The following is a 22,367-nucleotide window of genomic DNA, read 5'->3' as shown; positions in this document are numbered from 1 at the left end:
AGTGAGTGACACCCACACAAAGTGAGTGAGTGACACACAGTGAGTGAGTGACACAGTGAGTGAGTGACACACACAGTGAGTGAGTGAGTGACACCCACACACAGTGAGTGAGTGACACCCACACAGTGACACATACACAGTGAGTGAGTGAGTGACACCCACACACAGTGAGTGAGTGACACACACAGTGAGTGAGTGACACACACAGTGACACACACAGTGACACACACAGTGAGTGAGTGACACACACACAGTGAGTGAGTGACACTCACACACAGTGAGTGAGTGACACAGTGAGTGAGTGAGTGACACACACAGTGAGTGAGTGACACACACAGTGACACACACACAATGACACACACACAGTGAGTGACACACAGTGAGTGAGTGAGTGACACACACAGTGAGTGAGTGAGTGACACACACAGTGAGTGAGTGACACACACACAGTGAGTGAGTGACACAGTGAGTGAGTGACACACACACAAAGTGAGTGAGTGACACCCACACAAAGTGAGTGAGTGACACACAGTGAGTGAGTGACACACACACAAAGTGAGTGAGTGACACCCACACAAAGTGAGTGAGTGACACACAGTGAGTGAGTGACACAGTGAGTGAGTGACACACAGTGAGTGAGTGAGTGACACAGTGAGTGAGTGACACACACACAAAGTGAGTGAGTGACACCCACACACAGTGAGTGAGTGACACACACAGTGAGTGAGTGAGTGACACACACAGTGAGTGAGTGAGTGACACACACAGTGAGTCAGTGACACACAGTGAGTGAGTGACACACACAGTGAGTGAGTGAGTGACACACACAGTGAGTGAGTGACACTCACACACAGTGAGTGAGTGACACACACAGTGACACACACAGTGAGTGACACACACACAGTGAGTGAGTGACACACAGTGAGTGAGTGACACTCACACAGTCACACACAGTGAGTGACACACAGTGAGTGAGTGACACACACAGTGAGTGAGTGACACACACACACAGTGAGTGACACACACACACAGTGAGTGACACACACAGTGAGTGAGTGACACACACACAGTGAGTGAGTGAGTGACACACACAGTGACACACAGTGAGTGAGTGAGTGAGTGACACACACACAGTGACACACACACAGTGACACACAGTGAGTGAGTGAGTGACACACACACAGTGACACACACACAGTGACACACACACAGTGACACACAGTGAGTGAGTGAGTGACACACACACAGTGACACACACACAGTCACACACAGTGAGTGACACACATAGTGAGTGAGTGACACACACAGTGAGTGAGTGACACACACAGTGACACACACAGTGAGTGAGTGACACACAGTGACACACACAGTCACACACAGTGAGTGACACCCACACAAAGTGAGTGAGTGACACACCCACACACAGTGAGTGACACACAGTGAGTGAGTGAGTGACACACCCACACACACACAGTGAGTGACACACACAGTGACACACAGTGAGTGAGTGAGTGACACACACAGTGACACACAGTGAGTGAGTGACACACACAGTGACACTCACACACAGTGAGTGACACACAGTGAGTGACACACACAGTGACACTCACACACAGTGAGTGACACACACAGTGAGTGAGTGACACCCACAGTGACACACACAGTGAGTGAGTGACACACACAGTGAGTGAGTGACACACACAGTGACACACACAGTGAGTGAGTGACACACACAGTGACACACAGTGAGTGACACACAGTGACACACACACAGTGACACACACACAATGACACACACACAGTGAGTGACACACACAGTGAGTGAGTGACACACACAGTGACACACACAGTGAGTGAGTGACACACACAGTGACACACAGTGAGTGACACACACAGTGACACACACACACAGTGACACACACACAGTGACACACACACAGTGACACACACACACACAGTGAGTGACACACACAGTGAGTGAGTGAGTGACACTCACACACAGTGAGTGAGTGAGTGACACACACAGTGACACACACAGTGAGTGACACACACAGTGAGTGAGTGACACACACAGTGACACACAGTGAGTGACACACACAGTGAGTGACACACACAGTGAGTGACACACACAGTGACACACACAGTGACACACACACAGTGACACACAGTGAGTGACACACACAGTGAGTGACACACACAGTGACACACAGTGACACACACACAGTGACACACAGTGAGTGACACACACAGTGAGTGACACACACAGTGACACACACAGTGACACACACACAGTGACACACAGTGAGTGACACACAGTGAGTGAGTGACACACACAGTGACACCCACACAGTGACACTCACACACAGTGACACACAGTGAGTGAGTGACACACACACAGTGACACACAGTGAGTGAGTGACACACAGTGAGTGAGTGAGTGAGTGACACACACAGTGACACACAGTGAGTGAGTGAGTGACACACACACACAGTGAGTGACACCCACACAGTGAGTGAGTGAGTGACACACACAGTGAGTGAGTGACACACAGTGACACACAGTGAGTGACACACAGTGACACACACAGTGAGTGAGTGAGTGACACACACAGTGAGTGAGTGACACACAGTGACACACAGTGAGTGACACACAGTGACACACACAGTGAGTGAGTGACACACACAGTGACACACACAGTGAGTGACACACAGTGACACACACAGTCACACACAGTGAGTGACACACAGTGAGTGACACAGTGAGTGAGTGAGTGACACAGTGAGTGACACACAGTGAGTGAGTGAGTGACACACAGTGACACACAGTGAGTGACACACACAGTGAGTGAGTGACACTCACACACAGTGAGTGAGTGAGTGACACACACACAGTGACACACACACAGTGACACACAGTGAGTGACACACAGTGAGTGAGTGAGTGACACACACAGTGACACACAGTGAGTGAGTGAGTGACACACACACACAGTGAGTGACACACACACAGTGAGTGACACCCACACAAAGTGAGTGAGTGACACACCCACACGCCGTGTCTCTCCCCAGCCGTCCCGGCCTGCTCGCTCTACTCCTGCTGTGGCTGCGCTCTGCCGGCGAGCGTGTGACGAGTGGCGTGAGGGTCGGGCGCGAGAAGGTCGACGTGGGGAGCTCCCTGAGGCGGGCCGTGGACACGGAGCGGAAGTGGCTGCGTCGGCGTGAGTAGCCCCTCGCCCAGTGCGTGAGAGTACACGTCTAGACACGTGTACACACACGTCTCTAGACGTGTGTGTACACGTCTAGAGACGTGTGTGTGTACACGTCTAGACACGTGTGTGTGTGTCTAGACACGTGTGTGTGTGTGTACACGTATAGACACGTGTGTGTGTACACGTCTAGACACGTGTGTGTGTGAGAGTACACGTCTAGACACGTGTGTGTGTCTAGACACGTGTGTGTGTGAGAGTACACGTCTAGACACGTGTGTGTGTACACGTCTAGACACGTGTGTGTGTGTGTGTACACGTCTAGACACGTGTGTGTGTGTACACGTCTAGACACTGTGTGTGTGTCTAGACACGTGTGTACACACACACACACGTCTAGACACGTGTGTGTGTGTGTACACGTCTAGACACGCGTGTGTGTGAGAGTACACGTATAGACACGCGTGTGTGAGAGTACACGTCTAGACACGTGAGTACACACACACACACACACGTCTAGACACGTGTGTGTGTGCGTGTGTGTGTGTGTACACGTCTAGACACGTACACACACACACACACGTGTCTAGACGTGTGTGTGTGTGTGTGTACACGTCTAGACACGTGTGTGTGTGCGTGTGTGTGTGTGTACACGTCTAGACACGTGTGTGTGTGTGTGTACACGTCTAGACACGTGTGTGTACACGTCTAGACACGTGTGTGTGTACGTCTAGACGCGTGTGTGTGTGTACGTCTAGACACGTGTGTGTGTGTACGTCTAGACGCGTGTGTGTGTGTACGTCTAGACACGTGTGTGTGTGTACGTCTAGACGCGTGTGTGTGTGTGTGTACACGTATAGACGCGTGTGTGTGTGTACACGTCTAGACGCGTGTGTGTGTACGTCTAGACGCGTGTGTGTGTACGTCTAGACGCGTGTCTCTCCCCTGTGTGTGTCTGTCTAGACGTGTGTGTGTAAACGTCTAGACGCGTGTGTGTGTGTACGTCTAGACGCGTGTGTGTGTGTGTGTGTACGTCTAGACGCGTGTGTGTGTGTGTACACGTCTAGACACGTGTGTGTGTGTGTGTACACGTCTAGACGTGTGTGTGTGTGTGCGTCTAGACGCGCGTGTGTGTGTACGTCTAGACGTGTGTGTGTACGTCTAGACGTGTGTGTGTGTACGTCTAGACGCGTGTGTGTGTGTGTACGTCTAGACGCGTGTGTGTGTGTGCGTCTAGACGCGCGTGTGTGTGCGTCTAGACGCGTGTGTGTGTGTACGTCTAGGTATGTGTGTGTGTACGTCTAGACGCGTGTGTGTGTGTGCGTCTAGACGTGTGTGTGTGTACGTCTAGACGCGTGTGTGTGTACGTCTAGACGCGTGTGTGTGTACGTCTAGACGCGTGTGTGTGTGTACATGTCTAGACGCGTGTGTGTGTGTGTGCGTCTAGACATGTGTGTGTGTGTGCGTCTAGACACGTGTGTGTGTGTGTACACGTCTAGACACGTGTGTGTGTGTGTGTGTACGTCTAGACGTGTGTGTACGTCTAGACGTGTGTGTGTGTGTCTAGACGTGTGTATGTGTACGTCTAGACGTGTGTGTGTGTACGTCTAGACGCGTGTGTGTACGTCTAGGCATGTGTGTGTGTACGTCTAGACGCGTGTGTGTGTGTGTGTGTGCGTCTAGACGTGTGTGTGTGTGTACGTCTAGACGCGTGTGTGTGTACGTCTAGACGCGTGTGTGTACGTCTAGACGCGTGTGTGTGTGTACGTCTAGACGCGTGTGTGTGTACGTCTAGACGTGTGTGTGTGTGTGTACGTCTAGACGTGTGTGTGTGTGTACGTCTAGACGCGTGTGTGTGTGTGTACATGTCTAGACGCGCGTGTGTGTGTGTACGTCTAGACGCGTGTGTGTGTGTGTACGTCTAGACGTGTGTGTGTGTACGTCTAGACGCGTGTGTGTGTGTGTATATGTCTAGACGCGTGTGTGTGTGGTCTGTATAGACGCGTGTGTGTGTGTACACGTCTAGACGTGTATGTGTGTGTACACGTCTAGACGCGTGTGTGTGTGTACGTCTAGACACGTGTGTGTGTGTGTACACGTCTAGACGCGTGTGTGTGTGTACGTCTAGACGTGTGTGTGTGTGTGTACATCTAGACGCGTGTGTGTGTACGTCTAGACGTGTGTGTGTACGTCTAGACGCGTGTGTGTGTACGTCTAGACGTGTGTGTGTACGTCTAGACACGTGTGTGTGTACGTCTAGACGTGTGTGTGTGTGTGTACATCTAGACGCGTGTGTGTGTACGTCTAGACGCGTGTGTGTGTGTGTGTATATGTCTAGACGCGTGTGTGTGTGGTCTGTATAGACGCGTGTGTGTGTGTACGTCTAGACGCGTGTGTGTGTGTACGTCTAGACATGTGTGTGTGTGTACGTATAGACGTGTGTGTGTGTCCGTCTAGACGCGTGTCTCTCCCCCTGTGTGTGTCTGTCTAGACGTGTGTCTCTCCCCCCGTGTGTGTCTGTCTAGACGCGTGTGTCCCGTGTGTGTGTCTGTCTAGACGTGTGTCTCTCCCCCTGTGTGTGTCTGTCTAGACGTGTGTCTCTCCCCCTGTGTGTGTCTGTCTAGACGTGTGTCTCTCCCCCTGTGTGTGTCTGTCTAGACGTGTGTCTCTCCCCCTGTGTGTGTCTGTCTAGACGTGTGTCTCTCCCCCCGTGTGTGTCTGTCTAGACGCGTGTGTCCCGTGCGTGTGTCCGTCTAGACGCGTGTCCTCTCAGCAGCTTCTACGCGCTGTCCCTGTCCGCGCTGTCTCTCTGCGTGTCCGACCTGCCCGTGGATCCCGACGTCGCCTCGATCCTCGTCGACGCCTCGTGGGAAGACTTCCAGCGATGCCCCGGAGACAAACACAGTGAGGCGACAGACACCCTCAGACACGCACAGACAAGCACAGTGAGGCGACAGACACCCACAGACACGCACAGACACCCACAGCCACCCACAGACAGGCACAGACACGCACAGCCACCCACAGACACGCACAGACAAGCACAGTGAGGCGACAGACACCCACAGACACCCACAGACAAACACAGTGAGGCGACAGACACCCACAGACACGCACAGACAAACACAGTGAGGCGACAGACACCCACAGACACGCACAGACAAGCACAGTGAGGCGACAGACACCCACAGACACGCACAGACAAGCACAGTGAGGCGACAGACACCCACAGACACGCACAGACAAACACAGTGAGGCGACAGACACCCTCAGACACGCACAGACACCCACAGACACCCACAGACAGGCACAGACAGGCACAGACACCCACAGACACGCACAGACAAACACAGTGAGGCGACAGACACCTACAGACACACACAGACAAACACAGTGAGGCGACAGACACCCACAGACACGCACAGACAAGCACAGTGAGGCGACAGACACCCACAGACACGCACAGACAAACACAGTGAGGCGACAGACACCCACAGACACACACAGACAAACACAGTGAGGCGACAGACACCCACAGACACGCACAGACAAACACAGTGAGGCGACAGACACCCTCAGACACGCACAGACACCCACAGACACGCACAGACACCCACAGACACGCACAGACACGCACAGACACCCACAGACACCCACAGACACCTACAGACACCCACAGACACCCACAGACACCCACAGACACGCACAGACACCCACAGACACGCACAGACACCCACAGACACGCACAGACACCCACAGACAGGCACAGACACCTACAGACAGGCACAGACACCCAGAGACACCCACAGACACCCACAGATACCCACAGACACCAATAGTTACTTACAGACATCCACAGACACGCACAGACACCTACAGACACCCACAGACACCCACAGACACCCACAGACAAGCACAGATACCCACAGACACCTACAGACACCCACAGACACGCACAGACAACCAAAGACATCCACAGACACACCCAGACACCCACAGAGACCCACAGACACGCACAGACACCCACAGACACGCACAGACAGCCACAGACACGCACAGACACCCACAGACACGCACAGGCACCCACAGACACGCACAGACACCCACAGACAACCACAAACAGCCAGAGACACCCACAGACACCCACAGACACGCACAGACACCTACAGACACACACAGACACCCACAGACACCTACAGACACACGCTGACACGCACAGACACCCACAGACACCCAGAGACATGCACAGACACCTACAGACACGCACAGACACCCACAGACAGGCACAGACACCCAGAGACACCCACAGACACCCACAGACACGCACAGACACCCACAGACACGCACAGACACCCACAGACACGCACAGACACCCACAGACATGCACAGACACCTACAGACACGCACAGACACCCAGAGACATGCACAGACACGTACAGACACGCACAGACACCCACAGACACCTACAGACACCCACAGACATGCACAGACACCCACAGACACGCACAGACACCCAGAGACATGCACAGACACCTACAGACACGCACAGACACCCACAGACACGCACAGACACCCACAGACACGCACAGACACCCAGAGACACGCAAAGACACCCAGAGACACGCAAAGACACCCACAGACATGCACAGACACCTACAGACACGCACAGACACCCACAGACACCCACAGACACCCACAGACACGCACAGACACGCATAGACACCCACAGACACGCACAGACACCTACAGCCACGCACAGACACCCACAGACACCCACAGACACCCACAGACACGCACAGACACCCACAGACACGCACAGACACCTACAGACACACACAGACACCCACAGACACCTACAGACACACGCTGACACGCACAGACACCCACAGATACCCACAGACATGCACAGACACCCACAGACACCCACAGACACCCACAGACACGCACAGACACCCACAGACACGCACAGACACCCACAGACACGCACAGACACCTACAGACACGCACAGACACCCACAGACACCCACAGACACCCACAGACACGCACAGACACCCACAGACACGCACAGACACCCACAGACACCCACAGACACCTACAGACACACACAGACACCCACAGACACCTACAGACACACGCTGACACGCACAGACACCCACAGACACCCACAGACATGCACAGACACCCACAGACACCCACAGACACCCACAGACACCCACAGACACCTACAGACACCAACAGACATGCACAGATACCCACAGACACGCACAGACACCCACAGACACCCACAGACATCCACAGACACGCACAGACACCTACAGACACCTACAGACACCTACAGACACCCACAGACACGCACAGACACCCACAGACACCCACAGACATGCACAGACATGCACAGACACCCGCAGGCACCCACAGACACGCACAGACACGCACAGACACGCACAGACACCCACAGACATGCACAGACACGCACAGACAACCAAAGACACCCACAGACACACCCAGACACCCACAGACAACCACAGACACCCACAGACACGCACAGACACGCACAGACACCCACAGACACCCACAGACACCCACAGACACGCACAGACACCCACAGACACGCACAGACACGCACAGGCACCCACAGACACGCACAGACAACCAAAGACACCCACAGACACGCACAGGCACCCACAGACAACCACTTCCCGCGTCTCTCTCCCCGTGTCTCTCTCCCCGCGTCTCTCTCCCCGCGTCTCTCTCCCCGTGTCTCTCTCCCCGCGTCTCTCTCCCCGCGTCTCTCTCCCCGTGTCTCTCTCCCCGTGTCTCTCTCCCCGTGTCTCTCTCCTCGTGTCTTTCTCCCCGTGTCTCTCTCCCTGTGTCTCTCTCCCCGTGTCTCTCTCTGTGTCTCTCTCACCGTGTCTCTCTCACTGCGTCTCTCTCACCGTGTCTCTCTCACCGTGTCTCTCTCTCCTCGTGTCTATCTCCCCGTGTCTCTCTCACCGCGTCTCTCTCCCCGTGTCTCTCTCTCGCCGTGTCTCTCTCTCCCCGTGTGTCTCTCCCCGTGTCTCTCTCTCTGTGTCTCTCTCTACCCGTGTCTCTCTCTCCGTGTCTCTCTCTCCCCGTGTCTCTCTCTCCCCGTGTCTCTCTCTCCGTGTCTCTCTCTCCCCGTGTCTCTCTCCCCGTGTCTCTTTCTCCGTGTCTCTCTCTCCCCGTGTCTCTCTCCCCGTGTCTCTCTCTCCTCGTGTCTCTCTCCCCGCGTCTCTCTCCCCGCGTCTCTCTCCTCGCGTGTCTCTCCTCGTGTCTCTCTCCCCGCGTCTCTCTCCCCGCGTCTCTCTCCCCGCGTCTCTCTCCCGGTGTCTCTCTCCCTGCGTCTCTCCCCCAGTGTCTCTCTCTCACCGTGTCTCTCTCCCCGCGTCTCTCTCCCCGTGTCTCTCTCTCACCGTGTCTCTCTCCCCGTGTCTCTCTCTCTGTGTCTCTCTCTCCCTATGTCTCTCTCCCCGTGTCTCTCTCTCCCCATGTCTCTCTCCCCATGTCTCTCTCCCCGTGTCTCTCTCTCACCGCGTCTCTCTCCCCGTGTCTCTCTCCCTGCGTCTCTCTCCCCGTGTCTCTCTCCCCGTGTCTCTCTCCCCGTGTGTTTCTCTGCCCGTGTCTCTCTCGCCGTGTCTCTCTCCCCGTGTGTTTCTCTCCCCGTGTCTCTCTCGCCGTGTCTCTCTCCCCGTGTGTCTCTCCCTGCGTCTCTCTCCCCGTGTTTCTCTCCCCGTGTCTCTCTCCCCGTGTCTCTCTCCCCGCGTCTCTCTCCCCGTGGCTCTCTCTCCCCACGTCTCTCTCTCCCCGCGTCTCTCTCCCCATGTCTCTCTCTCCCCGTGTCTCTCTCTCCCCGTGTCTCTCTCCCCGTGTCTTTCTCCCCGTGTCTCTCTCTCCTCGTGTCTCTCTCCCCTTGTCTCTCTCTCCCCGCGTCTCTCTCACCGTGTCTGTCTCTCCCCGTGTCTCTCTCCCCGTGTCTCTCATTCCCCGTGTCTCTCTCCCCGTGTTTCTCTCCCCGTGTCTCTCTCTCAACATGTCTCTCTCCCCGTGTCTCTCTCCCCGTGTCTCTCTCCCCGTGTCTCTCTCCCCGTGTCTCTCATTCCCCGTGTCTCTCTCCCCGTGTCTCTCTCCCCGTGTTTCTTTCCCTGTGTCTCCCTCTCCCCGTGTCTCTCCCGTGTCTCTCTCTCCCCATGTCTCTCTCTCCCCGCGTCTCTCTCCCCGTGTCTCTCTCTCCCCGTGTCTCTCTCCCCGTGTCTCTCTCCCCGTGTGTCTCTCTCCCCATGTCTCTCTCCCCGTGTCTCTCTCCCCGTGTCTCTCTCCCCGTGTCTCTCTCCCTGCGTGTCTCTCTCCCCGCGTATCTCTCTCTCCCCATGTCTCTCTCTCTCCCCGTGTCTCTCTCCCCGTGTCTCTCTCCCCGTGTCTCTCATTCCCCGTGTCTCTCTCCCCGTGTTTCTCTCCCCGTGTCTCTCTCTCACTATGTCTCTCTCCCCGTGTATCTCTCCCCGTGTCTCTCTTCCCGTGTCTCTCATTCCCCATGTCTCTCTCCCCGTGTCTCTCTCCTCGTCTCTCTCTCCTCGTGTCTCTCTCCCCTTGTCTCTCTCTCCCCGCGTCTCTCTCACCGTGACTGTCTCTCCCCGTGTATCTCTCCCTGTGTCTCTCATTCCCCGTGTCTCTCTCCCCGTGTCTCTCTCCCCGTGTCTCACTCCCCGTGTCTCTCTCCCCGTGTCTCTCTCCCCGTGTCTCTCTCCCCATGTCTCTCTCCCCGTGTCTCACTCCCCGTGTCTCTCTCCCCGCGTCTCTCTCCCCGCGTCTCTCTCCCGGTGTCTCTCTCCCTGCGTCTCTCTTCCCGTGTCTCTCTCCCCATGTCTCTCTCCCCGCGTTTCTCTCCCCGCGTCTCTCTCCCCGTGTTTCTCTCCCCGCGTCTCTCTCCCCGTGTCTCTTTCCCCATGTCTGTCTCTCTCCCCACGTCTCTCTCACCGTGTCCCTCTCCCCGTGTCTCTCTCTCTCACCGCGTCTCTCTCCCCGTGTCTCTCTACCCGTGTCTCTCTCACCGTGTCTCTCTCACCGTGTTTCTCTCCCTGTGTCTCTCTCCCCGTGTCTCTCGCACCGTGTCTCTCTCCCTGCGTCTCTCTCCCCGTGTCTCTCTCTCACCGTGTCTCTCTCTCTGTGTCTCTCTCCCGCGTCTCTCTCCCCGCGCTTCTCTCCCCGCGTCTCTCTCCCCGTGTCTCTTTCCCCATGTCTGTCTCTCTCCCCACGTCTCTCTCACCGTGTCCCTCTCCCCGTGTCTCTCTCTCTCACCGCATCTCTCTCCCCGTGTCTCTCTCCCCGTGTCTCTCTCACCGTGTCTCTCTCACCGTGTTTCTCTCCCTGTGTCTCTCTCCCCATGTCTCTCTCTCCCCATGTCTCTCTCCCCGCGTCTCTCTCCCCGTGTCTCTCTCCCCGCGTCTCTCTCTCCCCGCGTCTCTCTCCCCGTGTCTCTCTCTCCGCGTCTCTCTCTCCCCGTGTCTCTCTTCCCGTGTCACTCTCCCCGTGTCTCTCTCCCCGAATCTCTCTCCCCGTGTCTCTCCCTGCGTCTCTCTCACCGTGTCTCTCTCCCTGCGTCTCTCTCCCCGCGTCTCTCTCTCCCTGCGTCTCTATCACCGTGTCTCTCTCCCCGTGTCTCTCTCCCCGTGTCTCTCTCCCTGCGTCTCTCTCTCACCGTGTGTCTCTCTCCCCGCGTCTCTCTCCCCGCATCTCTCTCCCCGCGTGTCTCTCTCTCCCCGTGTCTCTCTCACCGTGTCTCTCTCCCCGTGTCTCTCTCCCTGCGTCTCTCTCTCAGCGTGTGTCTCTCTCACTGTGTCCCTCTCCCCGTGTCTCTCTCTCTCACCGCGTCTCTCTCCCCGTGTCTCTCTCCCCGTGTCTCTCTCACCGTGTCTCTCTCACCGTGTTTCTCTCCCTGTGTCTCTCTCCCCATGTCTCTCTCTCCCCATGTCTCTCTCCCCGCGTCTCTCTCCCCGTGTCTCTCTCCCCGCGTCTCTCTCTCCCCGCGTCTCTCTCCCCGTGTCTCTCTCTCTGCGTCTCTCTCTCCCCGTGTCTCTCTTCCCATGCAACTCTCCCCGTGTCTCTCTCACCGCGTCTCTCTCCCCGTGTCTCTCTCTCGCCGTGTCTCTCTCTCCCCGTGTGTCTCTCCCCGTGTCTCTCTCTCTGTGTCTCTCTCTACCCGTGTCTCTCTCTCCGTGTCTCTCTCTCCCCGTGTCTCTCTCTCCCCGTGTCTCTCTCTCCGTGTCTCTCTCTCCCCGTGTCTCTCTCCCCGTGTCTCTTTCTCCGTGTCTCTCTCTCCCCGTGTCTCTCTCCCCGTGTCTCTCTCTCCTCGTGTCTCTCTCCCCGCGTCTCTCTCCCCGCGTCTCTCTCCTCGCGTGTCTCTCCCCGTGTCTCTCTCCCCTTGTCTCTCTCCCCGCGTCTCTCTCCCCGCGTCTCTCTCCCGGTGTCTCTCTCCCTGCGTCTCTCCCCCAGTGTCTCTCTCTCACCGTGTCTCTCTCCCCGCGTCTCTCTCCCCGTGTCTCTCTCTCACCGTGTCTCTCTCCCCGTGTCTCTCTCTCTGTGTCTCTCTCTCCCTATGTCTCTCTCCCCGTGTCTCTCTCTCCCCATGTCTCTCTCCCCATGTCTCTCTCCCCGTGTCTCTCTCTCACCGCGTCTCTCTCCCCGTGTCTCTCTCCCTGCGTCTCTCTCCCCGTGTCTCTCTCCCCGTGTCTCTCTCCCCGTGTGTTTCTCTCCCCGTGTCTCTCTCGCCGTGTCTCTCTCCCCGTGTGTCTCTCCCTGCGTCTCTCTCCCCGTGTTTCTCTCCCCGTGTCTCTCTCCCCGTGTCTCTCTCCCCGCGTCTCTCTCCCCGTGGCTCTCTCTCCCCACGTCTCTCTCTCCCCGCGTCTCTCTCCCCATGTCTCTCTCTCCCCGTGTCTCTCTCTCCCCGTGTCTCTCTCCCCGTGTCTTGCTCCCCGTGTCTCTCTCTCCTCGTGTCTCTCTCCCCTTGTCTCTCTCTCCCCGCGTCTCTCTCACCGTGTCTGTCTCTCCCCGTGTCTCTCTCCCCGTGTCTCTCATTCCCCGTGTCTCTCTCCCCGTGTTTCTCTCCCCGTGTCTCTCTCTCAACATGTCTCTCTCCCCGTGTCTCTCTCCCCGTGTCTCTCTCCCCGTGTCTCTCTCCCCGTGTCTCTCATTCCCCGTGTCTCTCTCCCCGTGTCTCTCTCCCCGTGTTTCTTTCCCTGTGTCTCCCTCTCCCCGTGTCTCTCCCGTGTCTCTCTCTCCCCATGTCTCTCTCTCCCCGCGTCTCTCTCCCCGTGTCTCTCTCTCCCCGTGTCTCTCTCCCCGTGTCTCTCTCCCCGTGTGTCTCTCTCCCCATGTCTCTCTCCCCGTGTCTCTCTCTCTGTGTCTCTCTCTACCCGTGTCTCTCTCTCCGTGTCTCTCTCTCCCCGTGTCTCTCTCTCCCTGTGTCTCTCTCTCCGTGTCTCTCTCTCCCCGTGTTTCTTTCCCTGTGTCTCCCTCTCCCCGTGTCTCTCTCCCCGTGTCTTTCTCCCCGTGTCTCTCTCTCCTCGTGTCTCTCTCCCCTTGTCTCTCTCTCCCCGCGTCTCTCTCACCGTGTCTGTCTCTCCCCGTGTCTCTCTCCCCGTGTCTCTCATTCCCCGTGTCTCTCTCCCCGTGTTTCTCTCCCCGTGTCTCTCTCTCAACATGTCTCTCTCCCCGTGTCTCTCTCCCCGTGTCTCTCTCCCCGTGTCTCTCTCCCCGTGTCTCTCATTCCCCGTGTCTCTCTCCCCGTGTCTCTCTCCCCGTGTTTCTTTCCCTGTGTCTCCCTCTCCCCGTGTCTCTCCCGTGTCTCTCTCTCCCCATGTCTCTCTCTCCCCGCGTCTCTCTCCCCGTGTCTCTCTCTCCCCGTGTCTCTCTCCCCGTGTCTCTCTCCCCGTGTGTCTCTCTCCCCATGTCTCTCTCCCCGTGTCTCTCTCCCCGTGTCTCTCTCCCCGTGTCTCTCTCCCTGCGTGTCTCTCTCCCCGCGTATCTCTCTCTCCCCATGTCTCTCTCTCTCCCCGTGTCTCTCTCCCCGTGTCTCTCTCCCCGTGTCTCTCATTCCCCGTGTCTCTCTCCCCGTGTTTCTCTCCCCGTGTCTCTCTCTCACTATGTCTCTCTCCCCGTGTATCTCTCCCCGTGTCTCTCTTCCCGTGTCTCTCATTCCCCATGTCTCTCTCCCCGTGTCTCTCTCCTCGTCTCTCTCTCCTCGTGTCTCTCTCCCCTTGTCTCTCTCTCCCCGCGTCTCTCTCACCGTGACTGTCTCTCCCCGTGTATCTCTCCCTGTGTCTCTCATTCCCCGTGTCTCTCTCCCCGTGTCTCTCTCCCCGTGTCTCACTCCCCGTGTCTCTCTCCCCGTGTCTCTCTCCCCGTGTCTCTCTCCCCATGTCTCTCTCCCCGTGTCTCACTCCCCGTGTCTCTCTCCCCGCGTCTCTCTCCCCGCGTCTCTCTCCCGGTGTCTCTCTCCCTGCGTCTCTCTTCCCGTGTCTCTCTCCCCATGTCTCTCTCCCCGCGTTTCTCTCCCCGCGTCTCTCTCCCCGTGTTTCTCTCCCCGCGTCTCTCTCCCCGTGTCTCTTTCCCCATGTCTGTCTCTCTCCCCACGTCTCTCTCACCGTGTCCCTCTCCCCGTGTCTCTCTCTCTCACCGCGTCTCTCTCCCCGTGTCTCTCTACCCGTGTCTCTCTCACCGTGTCTCTCTCACCGTGTTTCTCTCCCTGTGTCTCTCTCCCCGTGTCTCTCGCACCGTGTCTCTCTCCCTGCGTCTCTCTCCCCGTGTCTCTCTCTCACCGTGTCTCTCTCTCTGTGTCTCTCTCCCGCGTCTCTCTCCCCGCGCTTCTCTCCCCGCGTCTCTCTCCCCGTGTCTCTTTCCCCATGTCTGTCTCTCTCCCCACGTCTCTCTCACCGTGTCCCTCTCCCCGTGTCTCTCTCTCTCACCGCATCTCTCTCCCCGTGTCTCTCTCCCCGTGTCTCTCTCACCGTGTCTCTCTCACCGTGTTTCTCTCCCTGTGTCTCTCTCCCCATGTCTCTCTCTCCCCATGTCTCTCTCCCCGCGTCTCTCTCCCCGTGTCTCTCTCCCCGCGTCTCTCTCTCCCCGCGTCTCTCTCCCCGTGTCTCTCTCTCCGCGTCTCTCTCTCCCCGTGTCTCTCTTCCCGTGTCACTCTCCCCGTGTCTCTCTCCCCGAATCTCTCTCCCCGTGTCTCTCCCTGCGTCTCTCTCACCGTGTCTCTCTCCCTGCGTCTCTCTCCCCGCGTCTCTCTCTCCCTGCGTCTCTATCACCGTGTCTCTCTCCCCGTGTCTCTCTCCCCGTGTCTCTCTCCCTGCGTCTCTCTCTCACCGTGTGTCTCTCTCCCCGCGTCTCTCTCCCCGCATCTCTCTCCCCGCGTGTCTCTCTCTCCCCGTGTCTCTCTCACCGTGTCTCTCTCCCCGTGTCTCTCTCCCTGCGTCTCTCTCTCAGCGTGTGTCTCTCTCACTGTGTCCCTCTCCCCGTGTCTCTCTCTCTCACCGCGTCTCTCTCCCCGTGTCTCTCTCCCCGTGTCTCTCTCACCGTGTCTCTCTCACCGTGTTTCTCTCCCTGTGTCTCTCTCCCCATGTCTCTCTCTCCCCATGTCTCTCTCCCCGCGTCTCTCTCCCCGTGTCTCTCTCCCCGCGTCTCTCTCTCCCCGCGTCTCTCTCCCCGTGTCTCTCTCTCTGCGTCTCTCTCTCCCCGTGTCTCTCTTCCCATGCAACTCTCCCCGTGTCTCTCTCACCGCGTCTCTCTCCCCGTGTCTCTCTCTCGCCGTGTCTCTCTCTCCCCGTGTGTCTCTCCCCGTGTCTCTCTCTCTGTGTCTCTCTCTACCCGTGTCTCTCTCTCCGTGTCTCTCTCTCCCCGTGTCTCTCTCTCCCCGTGTCTCTCTCTCCGTGTCTCTCTCTCCCCGTGTCTCTCTCCCCGTGTCTCTTTCTCCGTGTCTCTCTCTCCCCGTGTCTCTCTCCCCGTGTCTCTCTCTCCTCGTGTCTCTCTCCCCGCGTCTCTCTCCCCGCGTCTCTCTCCTCGCGTGTCTCTCCCCGTGTCTCTCTCCCCTTGTCTCTCTCCCCGCGTCTCTCTCCCCGCGTCTCTCTCCCGGTGTCTCTCTCCCTGCGTCTCTCCCCCAGTGTCTCTCTCTCACCGTGTCTCTCTCCCCGCGTCTCTCTCCCCGTGTCTCTCTCTCACCGTGTCTCTCTCCCCGTGTCTCTCTCTCTGTGTCTCTCTCTCCCTATGTCTCTCTCCCCGTGTCTCTCTCTCCCCATGTCTCTCTCCCCATGTCTCTCTCCCCGTGTCTCTCTCTCACCGCGTCTCTCTCCCCGTGTCTCTCTCCCTGCGTCTCTCTCCCCGTGTCTCTCTCCCCGTGTCTCTCTCCCCGTGTGTTTCTCTCCCCGTGTCTCTCTCGCCGTGTCTCTCTCCCCGTGTGTCTCTCCCTGCGTCTCTCTCCCCGTGTTTCTCTCCCCGTGTCTCTCTCCCCGTGTCTCTCTCCCCGCGTCTCTCTCCCCGTGGCTCTCTCTCCCCACGTCTCTCTCTCCCCGCGTCTCTCTCCCCATGTCTCTCTCTCCCCGTGTCTCTCTCTCCCCGTGTCTCTCTCCCCGTGTCTTGCTCCCCGTGTCTCTCTCTCCTCGTGTCTCTCTCCCCTTGTCTCTCTCTCCCCGCGTCTCTCTCACCGTGTCTGTCTCTCCCCGTGTCTCTCTCCCCGTGTCTCTCATTCCCCGTGTCTCTCTCCCCGTGTTTCTCTCCCCGTGTCTCTCTCTCAACATGTCTCTCTCCCCGTGTCTCTCTCCCCGTGTCTCTCTCCCCGTGTCTCTCTCCCCGTGTCTCTCATTCCCCGTGTCTCTCTCCCCGTGTCTCTCTCCCCGTGTTTCTTTCCCTGTGTCTCCCTCTCCCCGTGTCTCTCCCGTGTCTCTCTCTCCCCATGTCTCTCTCTCCCCGCGTCTCTCTCCCCGTGTCTCTCTCTCCCCGTGTCTCTCTCCCCGTGTCTCTCTCCCCGTGTGTCTCTCTCCCCATGTCTCTCTCCCCGTGTCTCTCTCTCTGTGTCTCTCTCTACCCGTGTCTCTCTCTCCGTGTCTCTCTCTCCCCGTGTCTCTCTCTCCCTGTGTCTCTCTCTCCGTGTCTCTCTCTCCCCGTGTCTCTCTCCCCGTGTCTCTTTCTCCGTGTCTCTCTCTCCCCGTGTCTCTCTCCCCGTGTCTCTCTCTCCTCGTGTCTCTCTCCCCGCGTCTCTCTCCCCGCGTCTCTCTCCTCGCGTGTCTCTCCCCGTGTCTCTCTCCCCTTGTCTCTCTCCCCGCGTCTCTCTCCCCGCGTCTCTCTCCCGGTGTCTCTCTCCCTGCGTCTCTCCCCCAGTGTCTCTCTCTCACCGTGTCTCTCTCCCCGCGTCTCTCTCCCCGTGTCTCTCTCTCACCGTGTCTCTCTCCCCGTGTCTCTCTCTCTGTGTCTCTCTCTCCCTATGTCTCTCTCCCCGTGTCTCTCTCTCCCCATGTCTCTCTCCCCATGTCTCTCTCCCCGTGTCTCTCTCTCACCGCGTCTCTCTCCCCGTGTCTCTCTCCCTGCGTCTCTCTCCCCATGTCTCTCTCTCCCCGTGTCTCTCTCTCCCCGTGTCTCTCTCCCCGTGTCTTGCTCCCCGTGTCTCTCTCTCCTCGTGTCTCTCTCCCCTTGTCTCTCTCTCCCCGCGTCTCTCTCACCGTGTCTGTCTCTCCCCGTGTCTCTCTCCCCGTGTCTCTCATTCCCCGTGTCTCTCTCCCCGTGTTTCTCTCCCCGTGTCTCTCTCTCAACATGTCTCTCTCCCCGTGTCTCTCTCCCCGTGTCTCTCTCCCCGTGTCTCTCTCCCCGTGTCTCTCATTCCCCGTGTCTCTCTCCCCGTGTCTCTCTCCCCGTGTTTCTTTCCCTGTGTCTCCCTCTCCCCGTGTCTCTCCCGTGTCTCTCTCTCCCCATGTCTCTCTCTCCCCGCGTCTCTCTCCCCGTGTCTCTCTCTCCCCGTGTCTCTCTCCCCGTGTCTCTCTCCCCGTGTGTCTCTCTCCCCATGTCTCTCTCCCCGTGTCTCTCTCTCTGTGTCTCTCTCTACCCGTGTCTCTCTCTCCGTGTCTCTCTCTCCCCGTGTCTCTCTCTCCCTGTGTCTCTCTCTCCGTGTCTCTCTCTCCCCGTGTCTCTCTCCCCGTGTCTCTTTCTCCGTGTCTCTCTCTCCCCGTGTCTCTCTCCCCGTGTCTCTCTCTCCTCGTGTCTCTCTCCCCGCGTCTCTCTCCCCGCGTCTCTCTCCTCGCGTGTCTCTCCCCGTGTCTCTCTCCCCTTGTCTCTCTCCCCGCGTCTCTCTCCCCGCGTCTCTCTCCCGGTGTCTCTCTCCCTGCGTCTCTCCCCCAGTGTCTCTCTCTCACCGTGTCTCTCTCCCCGCGTCTCTCTCCCCGTGTCTCTCTCTCACCGTGTCTCTCTCCCCGTGTCTCTCTCTCTGTGTCTCTCTCTCCCTATGTCTCTCTCCCCGTGTCTCTCTCTCCCCATGTCTCTCTCCCCATGTCTCTCTCCCCGTGTCTCTCTCTCACCGCGTCTCTCTCCCCGTGTCTCTCTCCCTGCGTCTCTCTCCCCGTGTCTCTCTCCCCGTGTCTCTCTCCCCGTGTGTTTCTCTCCCCGTGTCTCTCTCGCCGTGTCTCTCTCCCCGTGTGTCTCTCCCTGCGTCTCTCTCCCCGTGTTTCTCTCCCCGTGTCTCTCTCCCCGTGTCTCTCTCCCCGCGTCTCTCTCCCCGTGGCTCTCTCTCCCCACGTCTCTCTCTCCCCGCGTCTCTCTCCCCATGTCTCTCTCTCCCCGTGTCTCTCTCTCCCCGTGTCTCTCTCCCCGTGTCTTTCTCCCCGTGTCTCTCTCTCCTCGTGTCTCTCTCCCCTTGTCTCTCTCTCCCCGCGTCTCTCTCACCGTGTCTGTCTCTCCCCGTGTCTCTCTCCCCGTGTCTCTCATTCCCCGTGTCTCTCTCCCCGTGTTTCTCTCCCCGTGTCTCTCTCTCAACATGTCTCTCTCCCCGTGTCTCTCTCCCCGTGTCTCTCTCCCCGTGTCTCTCATTCCCCGTGTCTCTCTCCCCGTGTCTCTCTCCCCGTGTTTCTTTCCCTGTGTCTCCCTCTCCCCGTGTCTCTCCCGTGTCTCTCTCTCCCCATGTCTCTCTCTCCCCGCGTCTCTCTCCCCGTGTCTCTCTCTCCCCGTGTCTCTCTCCCCGTGTCTCTCTCCCCGTGTGTCTCTCTCCCCATGTCTCTCTCCCCGTGTCTCTCTCCCCGTGTCTCTCTCCCCGTGTCTCTCTCCCTGCGTGTCTCTCTCCCCGCGTATCTCTCTCTCCCCATGTCTCTCTCTCTCCCCGTGTCTCTCTCCCCGTGTCTCTCTCCCCGTGTCTCTCATTCCCCGTGTCTCTCTCCCCGTGTTTCTCTCCCCGTGTCTCTCTCTCACTATGTCTCTCTCCCCGTGTATCTCTCCCCGTGTCTCTCTTCCCGTGTCTCTCATTCCCCATGTCTCTCTCCCCGTGTCTCTCTCCTCGTCTCTCTCTCCTCGTGTCTCTCTCCCCTTGTCTCTCTCTCCCCGCGTCTCTCTCACCGTGACTGTCTCTCCCCGTGTATCTCTCCCTGTGTCTCTCATTCCCCGTGTCTCTCTCCCCGTGTCTCTCTCCCCGTGTCTCACTCCCCGTGTCTCTCTCCCCGTGTCTCTCTCCCCGTGTCTCTCTCCCCATGTCTCTCTCCCCGTGTCTCACTCCCCGTGTCTCTCTCCCCGCGTCTCTCTCCCCGCGTCTCTCTCCCGGTGTCTCTCTCCCTGCGTCTCTCTTCCCGTGTCTCTCTCCCCGTGTCTCTCTCCCCGCGTTTCTCTCCCCGCGTCTCTCTCCCCGTGTTTCTCTCCCCGCGTCTCTCTCCCCGTGTCTCTTTCCCCATGTCTGTCTCTCTCCCCACGTCTCTCTCACCGTGTCCCTCTCCCCGTGTCTCTCTCTCTCACCGCGTCTCTCTCCCCGTGTCTCTCTACCCGTGTCTCTCTCACCGTGTCTCTCTCACCGTGTTTCTCTCCCTGTGTCTCTCTCCCCGTGTCTCTCTCACCGTGTCTCTCTCCCTGCGTCTCTCTCCCCGTGTCTCTCTCTCACCGTGTCTCTCTCTCTGTGTCTCTCTCCCGTGTCTCTCTCCCCGCGCTTCTCTCCCCGCGTCTCTCTCCCCGTGTCTCTTTCCCCATGTCTGTCTCTCTCCCCACGTCTCTCTCACCGTGTCCCTCTCCCCGTGTCTCTCTCTCTCACCGCATCTCTCTCCCCGTGTCTCTCTCCCCGTGTCTCTCTCACCGTGTCTCTCTCACCGTGTTTCTCTCCCTGTGTCTCTCTCCCCATGTCTCTCTCTCCCCATGTCTCTCTCCCCGCGTCTCTCTCCCCGTGTCTCTCTCCCCGCGTCTCTCTCTCCCCGCGTCTCTCTCCCCGTGTCTCTCTCTCCGCGTCTCTCTCTCCCCGTGTCTCTCTTCCCGTGTCACTCTCCCCGTGTCTCTCTCCCCGAATCTCTCTCCCCGTGTCTCTCCCTGCGTCTCTCTCACCGTGTCTCTCTCCCTGCGTCTCTCTCCCCGCGTCTCTCTCTCCCTGCGTCTCTATCACCGTGTCTCTCTCCCCGTGTCTCTCTCCCCGTGTCTCTCTCCCTGCGTCTCTCTCTCACCGTGTGTCTCTCTCCCCGCGTCTCTCTCCCCGCATCTCTCTCCCCGCGTGTCTCTCTCTCCCCGTGTCTCTCTCACCGTGTCTCTCTCCCCGTGTCTCTCTCCCTGCGTCTCTCTCTCACCGTGTGTCTCTCTCACCGTGTCCCTCTCCCCGTGTCTCTCTCTCTCACCGCGTCTCTCTCCCCGTGTCTCTCTCCCCGTGTCTCTCTCACCGTGTCTCTCTCACCGTGTTTCTCTCCCTGTGTCTCTCTCCCCATGTCTCTCTCTCCCCATGTCTCTCTCCCCGCGTCTCTCTCCCCGTGTCTCTCTCCCCGCGTCTCTCTCTCCCCGCGTCTCTCTCCCCGTGTCTCTCTCTCTGCGTCTCTCTCTCCCCGTGTCTCTCTTCCCATGCAACTCTCCCCGTGTCTCTCTCCCCGAATCTCTCTCCCCGTGTCTCTCCCTGCGTCTCTCTCACCGTGTCTCTCTCCCTGCGTCTCTCTCCCCGCGTCTCTCTCTCCCTGCGTCTCTCTCACTGTGTCTCTCTCCCCGTGTCTCTCTCCCCGTGTCTCTCTCCCTGCGTCTCTCTCTCACCGTGTGTCTCTCTCCCCGCGTCTCTCTCCCCGCATCTCTCTCCCCGCGTGTCTCTCTCTCCCCGTGTCTCTCTCACCGTGTCTCTCTCCCCGTGTCTCTCTCCCCGCGTCTCTCTCCCCGTGTGCCTCTCTCCCCGCGTCTCTCTCCCCGTGTCTCTCTCACCACGTGTCTCTCTCCCCGTGTCTCTCTCCCCGTGTCTCTCTCCCCGTCTCTCTCTCCCCATGTCTCTCTCCCCGCGTGTCTCTCTCTCCCCGCGTGTCTCTCTCCCCGTGTCTCTCTCCCCATGTCTCTCTCACCATGTCTCTCTCACCATGTCTCTCTCACCGTGTCTCTCTCCCCGCGTCTCTCTCTCCCCACGTGTCTCTCTCCCCGTCTCTCTCTCCCCGTGTCTCTCTCCCCGCGTCGCTCTCTCCCCGTGTCTCTCTCACCGTGTCTCTCTCTCCGTGCCTCTCTCCCCGCGTCTCTCTCCCCATGTCTCTCTCCTCGTGTCTCTCTCTCCGTGTCTCTCTCTCCGTGTCTCTCTCTCGGCGTGTCTCTCTCTCCCCGTGTCTCTCCCTGCGTCTCTCTCACCGTGTCTCTCTCCCCGCGTCTCTCTCCCCGTGCGTGTCTCTCTCCCCGTGTCTCTCTCCCCGTGTCTCTCTCTCCCCGTGTCTCTCTACCTGCGTCTCTCTCTCCCCGTGTCTCTCTCCCCGCGTCTCTCTCTCCACGTCTCTCTTCCCGTGTCTCTCTTCCCGTATCTCTCTCTCAGCGTCTCTCTCCCCGTGTCTCTCTCCCCGCGCCTCTCTCCCTGCGTCTCTCTCCCCGTGTCTCTCTCCCCATGTCTCTCTCCCCATGTCTCTCTCCCCGTATTTTTCTCACCGTGTCTCTCACTCCCCGTGTCTCTCTCTCCCCATGTCTCTCTCCCCGTGTCT

General features: G+C 58.5%; 1 protein-coding gene across 6 annotated transcripts in view; it reads left to right on the top strand.

Moving 5' to 3' along the window:
* Positions 1–22,367, top strand: part of LOC116958395 (uncharacterized) — a 72,322-nt gene that overhangs the window by 29,477 nt on the left and 20,478 nt on the right. For all 6 annotated transcript variants that reach the window (XM_076056633.1, XM_076056632.1, XM_076056631.1 and 3 more), the window contains exons 4-5: positions 3,070–3,218; positions 5,964–6,110. In XM_076056633.1, the coding sequence (XP_075912748.1) occupies positions 3,070–3,218; positions 5,964–6,110 (296 nt within the window). The remainder of the gene's footprint in view (positions 1–3,069; positions 3,219–5,963; positions 6,111–22,367) is intronic.

The sequence above is a fragment of the Petromyzon marinus genome, chromosome 77 (genome assembly GCF_048934315.1).
Source record: "Petromyzon marinus isolate PM22_M1 ecotype Great Lakes invasive population chromosome 77, UKy_Petmar_22M1.pri1.0, whole genome shotgun sequence".
Classification (NCBI taxonomy): Eukaryota; Metazoa; Chordata; class Hyperoartia; order Petromyzontiformes; family Petromyzontidae; genus Petromyzon; species Petromyzon marinus.
This window is presented reverse-complemented; position numbering and strand designations above follow the sequence as displayed.